The sequence below is a fragment of the Triticum aestivum genome, chromosome 5A (assembly GCF_018294505.1).
Source record: "Triticum aestivum cultivar Chinese Spring chromosome 5A, IWGSC CS RefSeq v2.1, whole genome shotgun sequence".
Lineage (NCBI taxonomy): Eukaryota > Viridiplantae > Streptophyta > Magnoliopsida > Poales > Poaceae > Triticum > Triticum aestivum.
The window spans coordinates 297018661-297027356 of NC_057806.1; the positions used below are offsets into that span (position 1 = coordinate 297018661).

At 54.3% G+C, this 8696-nt stretch overlaps 1 protein-coding gene across 1 annotated transcript in view; it reads right to left on the minus strand.

Moving 5' to 3' along the window:
• LOC123103030 (DNA-directed RNA polymerases IV and V subunit 5B) overlaps positions 1–4914 on the minus strand; it is a 17491-nt gene extending 12577 nt beyond the window's left edge. The window contains exon 1 of the mRNA XM_044524518.1: positions 4497–4914. Coding sequence (XP_044380453.1) covers positions 4497–4760 — 264 coding nt within the window. The 5' untranslated portion in view covers positions 4761–4914. The remainder of the gene's footprint in view (positions 1–4496) is intronic.
• Positions 4915–8696: the final 3782 nt, after the last annotated feature.

Below are 8696 nucleotides of genomic sequence, written 5' to 3' on the forward strand. Positions count from 1 at the left end.
CGACGAGCGCGGCGAAGGCCGCCTGGTGCGGCGGCTGCCACGGCAACCAGGACGGGGCGATGGATGGCAGCTGCAGCGGCTGCTGCAGCAGCCCGGCGAGCGCGGCGGGGGCCGCTTGGTGCGGCGGCTACCACGGCGGCGCGGTGGCGGTGATGGGCGGCGCAGCCGGGTGCGATCCATAGGACCCGGCCAAGAACAGATGGATCTCCTGGACCGCCTGTGTTAGGTCCCGCAGCACCCCGGACACCTCCGGGGTGAGGACGACGAGGGCGGGCGCGACGGAAGATCCCGGCGCGGGCAGGAGCGGGGCGACGGTCGTGACCGGCAGCAGAAGAGACGGGTTGGGCGGTGGTGAAGACATGATCGAACCGAAGCTAGCTAATACCAAATTGTTATGGCACTGCTAGAAGGAGGGCGCGAGAGGGCCGGCCGGGGGCCTTTCTGCCCACGGCCGGGTAAGAGGGAAGGGATTTCCTTCTTAATTCTTGCTTGATTAGATTGATACATCTCCTCTCTTTATATAGAGAGGTTTACTTGACTCCCAAGCAAGGCTTACTTGACCCCTAAGCAAGCGACCCTTATCTCTAATTAACCCTAAGACTAATGGGCCCATTAGGCCCATTACGTACTCTAACAGGTCACCGCATTCATCTCCTGCCAGGCACGGCGCCGGTTGCAGTGCGCCCCTACCGCTATCCCCAGCTACAGAAGGACGAGCTGGAGCGGCAATGTGCGCTCATGCTCACCTTGGGCATCATCCGGATCTCCACGTCGCCATTTTCGACGACGGTCCTCCTCATCCGCAAGTCGGATGGCACGTGGCGCTTCTGCATCGACTACCGCGCCCTTAATGCCCTGATGCTCAAGGACAAGTTTCCTATCCCGATGGTCGACGAGCTCCTAGACGAGCTACATGGGGCACGTTTCTTCACCAAGATTGACCTCCGGTCGGGTTACCACAAGGTGCGGATTCACCCGGACGATGTCGCCAAGACGGCGTTTCGGACTCATCACGGCCACTTGGTGATGCCTTTTGGCCTCTCCAACGCCCCAGCGACCTTCCAGGCTCTGATGAACGACGTCCTCCGCCCCTACTTGCGTCGGTTTGTGCTCGTTTTCTTTGATGACGTTCTTATCTACAGCGCCTCATGGGCGGAGCACCTTCAGCACGTCGCCATCGTCTTCAACGAGATTCGAGTGCACCATCTTCATCTTAAGCGCTCGAAGTGCTCGTTCGGGACGCCTTCAGTCGCCTACCTCGGCCACGTCATCTCGGCCAAGGGGGTTGCTATGGACGCTGACAAGGTGGCGGCCGTCGCGGCCTGGCCAACACCGCACTCACTGCGGGCTCTTCGCGGCTTCCTGGGCCTCGCGGGGTACTACCAGAAATTTATCCGGGAGTTCGGCCTCATCGCATCCCCGCTCACGCGCCTGCTGCGTCGCGAGGCCTTTGCTTGGGATGAAGAGGCGACAGCGGCGTTCGAGGCTCTCAAGGGGGCCCTCACAACAGGTCCCGTTCTTCAGATGCCTGACTTCGACCGCCCGTTCGTCGTGGACTGCGACGCCTCCGGTGTGGGGTTCGGCGCCGTCCTTCATCAGGGCGATGGACTCCTCGCGTTCTTCAGCAGGCCTTTTGCCGCGCGCCATCTTTAGCTCGCGGCTTATGAGCGGGAGCTCATTGGCTTGGTGCGGGCGGTGCGCCATTGGCGGCCCTATCTTTGGGGCCGGTCGTTCCGGATTCACACGGATCACTACAGCCTCAAGTTCTTATTGGACCAAAGGTTGTCTACCGTGGCACAGCACCAGTGGATCAGCAAGGTCTTTGGCTGCGACTTCAACATCGAGTATCGTCCGGGCCGCCTTAACACCGTGGCCGACGCCCTGTCCCACCGCGACGCCGACCACGACGCAGCCGTCGGCGACTCCGATGGGGCGGCACTCTGCATCCGTTCGGGGCCCTCTTTCACCCTCTTTGCCGACATCCGTCGGGCCACCGCGGACGCGTCGTCCGCTCAGCTCCTTCGGCAGCGACTTGCTGCTGGTGACCTGGAGGAGCCGTGGCGCCTAGCGGATGGATAGCTCCTGCATGGGTGCCGGCTCTTCGTGCCGGACCACGACGACCTCCGTCACCAGGTTCTGCTGCTGGCACACTCGGCCGGCCACGAGGGTGTGCAGAAGACCCTACACCGTCTCTGCGCCGACTTCTACATCCCGGTGATCGGGCCCTGGTCCGGGACTGGGTGCGGTCTTGTGTGACATGCCAGCGCAACAAGACGGAGACACTACGGCCGGCTGGTCTGCTATAGTCCTTGGAGGTGCCCTCTCAGGTCTGGACTGATATCTCCATGGACTTCATCGAGGGCCTTCCCAAGGTGGGGGGCAAGTCCGTCATCCTCACGGTGGTCGACCGCTTCTCCAAGTACGCTCACTTCATCGCGCTTGGCCATCCCTACACTGCCACGTCTGTGGCCCGTGCCTTCTTCGACAGCATCGTCCGCCTCCACGGGTTTCCCTCCTCGATCGTCAGCGACCAGGACCCGGTGTTCACGGGACATGTCTAGTGTGATCTCTTCCGGATGGCGGGCGTGAAGCTCCGCCTGAGCACGGCCTTCCATCCTCAGACGGACGGCCAATCCGAGGTGGTAAATAAGGTGATCGCCATGTATTTGTGTTGTGTCACAGGTGATCGTCCTCGCGCTTGGGTGGACTGGCTCGCATGGGCGGAGTACTGCTACAACACCTCTTATCACTCCGCCCTTCACGCCACGCCATTAAAGGTGGTCTACGGCCGCCCGCCCCTGCCCATCCTGCCGGTTGACCCGGCGACGGCTCGGACGGAGGCGGCGGGCGATCTTCTTCGCAGTCGCGACGAGATGCTTGCGGAGGTGCGGCAACGCCTCATTCAGGCCCAGCAGCTTGCTAAGCACTACTATGACGGCCACCATCGTGAGGCGGAGTTCGCGGTGGGTGACTGGGTGTGGTTGCGCCTTCTTCACCGCTCTACGCAGTTCCTGGACCCGCGCGCGAAGCGCAAGCTGGGCCCTCGCTACGCTGGGCCATTTTCCGTGTTGGAGCGCATTGGGAAGGTGGCCTACCGCCTTCAGCTTTCGGCCGGTGCTCGCATCCACGACGTCTTCCATGTGGGGCTGCTGAAGCCCTTCCGTGGGGAGCCACCGGCGGCCACACTCGTGCTTCCTCCGACCTCTGACGGGCGTCTCCTTCCCGGACCAGCGAAGGTGTTGCAGGCCCAGCTACGTCGCGGGGTGTGGTACTTGTTGTTCCAGTGGGATGGTGGAGATGTTCCCCGGTCGACGTGCACTTGGGAGCAGCGCGACGAGTTCTGCCAACACCCAGACTTCCAGCTCGAGGACGAGTTGTTTGTGCAGGCGAGGAGAGATGTTATGACCAGGGTAACTTATACCCGGAGGAGGCCCACTGGGCAGGTTTAGTTAGGGGCTTAGCCCAAAAGTTATCTTATTTTTATTAGCATCGTGGTTATATAAACAGTTGTAAGACTCTTTTAGAAATTAAGCAATAAGACTATTCCTATTGCCCGGCTCCCAGAGGTACCAGAACCCTAACCTAGCCGCCGCCTCCTGCATCGCCGCCGCCCCTCCCTCCGCGCGAGCCGCCCCTCCCTCCGCGCGAGACGGCGCCAGCACACCGGCCGCCGCGGTCCAAGCCTCGCCCCGCTCCCTCCTTCCCCTACAATCTTCGGCCTAGACCCAGTAGAGCCCTAGCTCCTACCACAGAGCCATGAGTTGGTCGCAAGATCTTATGGGTTTCACCTCTAGCCTACCCCAACTTGTTTGGGACTAAAGGCTTTGTTGTTGTTGTTGTTGTCGGAGGCTGGGATGAGATGGATTTCCTGATGCGGGATTGATGGTACAACGGCTGTGGATCTGGCGCTCTTTCCCAACTACATCAATGGGATGCGGCGGATTCGGGTCCAGGTTACCATGGGGATGTTCCCCGGTCGACGTGCCACAGCGACATGTGCCTTGCTGCTTGCAGCAGGCCTGTTCATCGACTCAGAAAGCCATTATGGCGATGGTGGAGATTGTGCTTCTTCTCCGGCGACCGCCTCCGCGGCGGTGGATATTGGCTGCAATTGTTAGCTTCGGTGTGTGCAGGGATCCTTATGGACCTTCTTGTATTTTTCCATGTCTCAGGATCCTCTCTGCATGGTTTTCAGGACGTCTGTCAACTCCTAGTTTCTATAGATGTTGTCGCGTGTGTTTGTACATGTATTCTGATTGTTGATTAATGATATGCGCGGTTTAATGAAAAAAAGTCAATGAAGAAAGGTGAGCAAAACACTGAAATCCTCTCTTTGTTCCTCCTATATTTCTCAAATTCGCAATGCTTCGTCTATCCCAGCCCAATTGGACTGTGGCGCGCTAACGAGCAATAATGCTGTAAGATGGTCCTTAATTGCTAGTACTATTGACGATGAATATGGATGCACAGAGCCGGGGAAGGAGCAGTAAACTCACCTTGTCGGAATGGTCGGAGGCGAGGAAGGTGGAAAAGGTGAGGCGCTCGACCTCGGGCTCCGGAGCCCACCACGCACGGAACTCCGGGAGCGTGCGGGCGAGCTCGGACTCCGGCACGCTGTACCCGCGGTCCCGCAGCATCTCGAGCGCCGTGCGCCGCGCCAGGAACAGCCGGTGGCTCTCCTGGCTCGCGCGGCCGCCGCGGTCGACCATCGACGACATCCAGCCGACGACCTCGGGGACGTCATCGAACGAGGGTTCCATCACGAGGGCGGGGGCTTCGAAGGCGGCGGCGGCGGCGGCACCGTTGGGCGTGCTGTTCGCCGCGTTCAGCTAGGATGGCAACCGCGGGGAGCGCATCAACCATTCCACCTACTCCCTCGGGTCCGGGTTTAGTAGACCCTTTAATTTGACCTGTAAATTTAGCTAATACTCCCTCCTTTCCTAATATAAGACGATTTTAAAATATTAACTACATATATACTAAAATAAGTGAATACACATACCAAAATATGTCTAGATACATACAAATGAAGAAAAAAACTAAAAGGTTTTATATTAGGGAACGGACGGAGTAAAATGTAATACTCTCTCCGTCTGGAAATACTTGTCATCAAAATAAATAAAAGGGGATGTATCTATATGTATTTTAGTTCTAGATACATCCCTTTTATCCATTTTGATGACAAGTATTTTCGGACGGAGGGAGTAGTAATTTATACTGTATATCACAAAAAAAGACCGTAAAGATCTATTTTGAACTACAAATAAAATTATATACTTTTTTGGAATATACTTTATATTTTACTTGTAGTCATATAGATAGTCGAAGTCTAGCCCAAATATGAATGGGCCTAATAAATTTGGACGAGGAGAGTAACAGTGACATAAGGGTAAGACAAAAGGAAAAATATCAAAGTATATACAAAATAAAATTGGGTAAATAATCTAATTCTCTAGGGTTTTAGTGTTTTAAACTCGCTTGAACAAACATGAACTAGTTCATCAAACGACCTGCTTAAATCTCTAAACAAGATCTTTTTTGTAAGAAGAAAAATAAAATATTGACCCATATATCAATTGATGCACATAGTCTGGATAGCTTATAATACTTCTTTCCCAAACCATGCAAGAGAACTGCACGTTGTTAATAGATTTTTTTAGGCAAACACAAGCTTTATTAATTCTCAATGTGAATGTTTACAGGTACTATGACTTGATGATGTAGGCACAACCCTAATCGGTGAGATTTGTCCCGGTGTTCATGGACTGAAGGTGGATTCAAGTAGGAATACGAAAAACATGAGGGAAAAACATGGAGAAATCAAAGGGGGGAAACACTATTGCTGTGGTGGAGCTAGCGAGGGATAGTTGAGGGGACAAAGTGTGAAATATATTTTTCTGTATGGGCCAAACACTATATTTCTATCAATTTGTGACACCCAAAACAAAGTTTCTTCACAAAAGATCCATGGGTTGGGGGGTGACCCTTGTAGCAACACACATAGCTCAGCTAGTGCTTTATTGGACAAGATTCACACCAATTACTCATCAAATCACACGCAATACAAGGGATGCATTAAGATCCAAGATCAGCAAGGAAAATAAAGATACAAGGTAGTTCATCCAAATCTCTAGGAGAGATGAGTCTTTAATTCCATAGAGGAATCTTCCCCTAAGGGCCTTGGCAATCATAGATGGTCACTACTGAAATCAAGATCTTTGCCGTCAGCCAGCTATTTGCCATCAGCTACAGGAAAGCTGACAGCAAAGATAATGTTTGTCGTCAGCCAGCTCTTTGCCTTCAGCTAGCGGACGACATAGCAGCTTTGCCGTCCGCTAGCAGACAGCAAAGAGGGAGGGTGGTCCACTAGCGAGAACCACCTAATGGCCACTTTCTTTGTCGTCTGCTAGCTGACGGCAAAGAAAGTGGCCAACCTAACGTCCGTTAGCTAGGCTCTTTGCAGTCTGCTAGCAGACGGCTGTCGGTGTCAAAACCGGCCAATCTCGGGTAGGGGGTCCCGAACTATGCGTCTGAGGATCGAAGGTAACAGGAGACAAGGGGGACACGATGTTTACCCAGGTTCGGGCCCTCTTAATGGAGGTAAAACCCTACGTCCTGCTTGATTGTATTTGATGAGTATAGGGGTTACAAGAGTTGATCTACCTCGAAATCGTAATGGCTAAACCCTAGATGTCTAGCCTATATGAATTTTGATAGCCTCTATGGACTAACCCCTTCAGTTTATATAGATACCGGAGAGGCCTAGGATTGTACAGAGTCGGTTTACAGAGAAAGGAAACTATGCATCCGGACGCCAAACTTGCCATCCACAGAAAGGAGAGTCCCATCCGGGCACGGGGGAAGGCCTTCTACCTTGTATCTTCACGGCCCATCAGTCCGGCTCACAACACATGGCCGGACTCTCGAGGACCCCTTAGTCCAGGACTCCCTCAGTAGCCCCTAAACCAGTCTTCAATGGCGATGTGTTCGGCTCGCAGATTGTCTTCGGCATTGCAAGGCGGGTTCCTTCTCCGCATACTTCAAAGTAGTCTTCTGAGCAAGAGAACTATATCCGGCTCTGTATAATAGTTACAACCCTCAACCACAAGGGTACAATACTTAATCAAAATAAGGTATGTCTACTGACAGCTTTTCGGCTAAACGTTACGCCTGGCCTTTTTATTATTTTGAACTTTTTTTGGCCTCCCGTTTCGTGTTTTGAGGCACAGCCTCCATTGACACGTCTTGTCAAAACAGAGATCGTGTCCCCTTATTGTGGGATTTTCATCAATACGGGTTTGGGTAATTCAACCGTGCCATTCGCACGACCCCTTGGGAATAGGCAAGTTTTAAGGCTCGTGGGGGTGCTTGATATTCACTGCCTATATAAGCGGATAAAGATCCATCTTTTTACCACGCCTTCTTCCTTCCTCAGCCTTCCCATCCTCGAGCTCCAGCACCCAAGCTTCAATCTTTCCCACCGCCCAACCTCTCCAGCCATGTCCGGATCTGGCTCACAGGGCAAGTGGATGGCCTCCGCCGTCACGGAGAAGGACGTCAAGGAGCTCCGGGAGGCGAGGTACTTGACCGCGGAAATCGCACATAGACTCCCCGCCAAAGAGCAGGTCATCCCCACTCTAGAACCCGATGAGAGGGTTGTGTTCATCCCTCACTTTCTCCGTGGGTTAGGGTTTCCCCTCCACCCCTTTGTCCGTGGCTTGATGTTCTACTATGGGCTAGATTTCCAGGATCTAGCCCCGAATTCATTCCTCCACATCTCGGTGTTCATCGTCATATGCGAGGAGCTACTCCGCATCCCCCCACACTTCGGCCTCTGGCTAAAAGTCTTTAATGTGAAGCCAAAGGTGGTCGATGGGTAGCATGCGGACTGCAGCGGCGCCATGATGAGCAAACTCCCCAACACCACTTGGCCCAAAGGAGCCTTCGTGGAGACCGTGAAGGTTTGGCAACAGGAGTGGTTCTACATCACCGAATCCCGCGATACCAAATGGGCGGCCGCTCCTGAATTTAGATCTAGGCCCCCCATGCGGCTCGCGTCATGGAACAACAAGGGTCTGGACTGGGGGTCGACCGACGAAGTGATGATGCTACAAAAGCGCATCAAGAGTATGATAAACAGAACACCTGTCTCACCGACGTGATTCAGGTGATGCTCTTCCGCCAGATCCCCCATGCCAACGCCGGCCTCTCCGCATGTGGGAGTTCAACCCGGAGGCCCCCGGACCCTGCAACGCTTCTTCGGCACAACGCACGAAGAGATCTGGAAACTGCTTTTCAAGGCCCGGAAGACATGGCCGGAGAAGACCGAAGACATCGGTCTTGACAGCGCGAATCCGGCTACTGAGGTGAGCATTTTACTTCTGAACATAATTTCGGTCCATAAGTCAAAGGGTATACTGAGATGCCCCTTCCTCATTTAGGGCTGGACAGCGAAGGCGGAGCAGATCAGGTGTCCGGCGCCGCTACCCGAAAATCCAGCCACTCCTCTGTTAACGAGGATGCTGGTTCCGACGCCTTATCAGGCACCAAGAAGAAGACCAAGAAGAAGAGCAAGGAGGCCAGGGGTGGCCTCCGCCGTAAAGGCACTTCAGACACTATGTCCGGAGAAACCGAGGCTCCCTTCTCCCATGAGGGAGATGAAGACGAAGAGGAGGAGGAGGCCGAAAATGATTCTC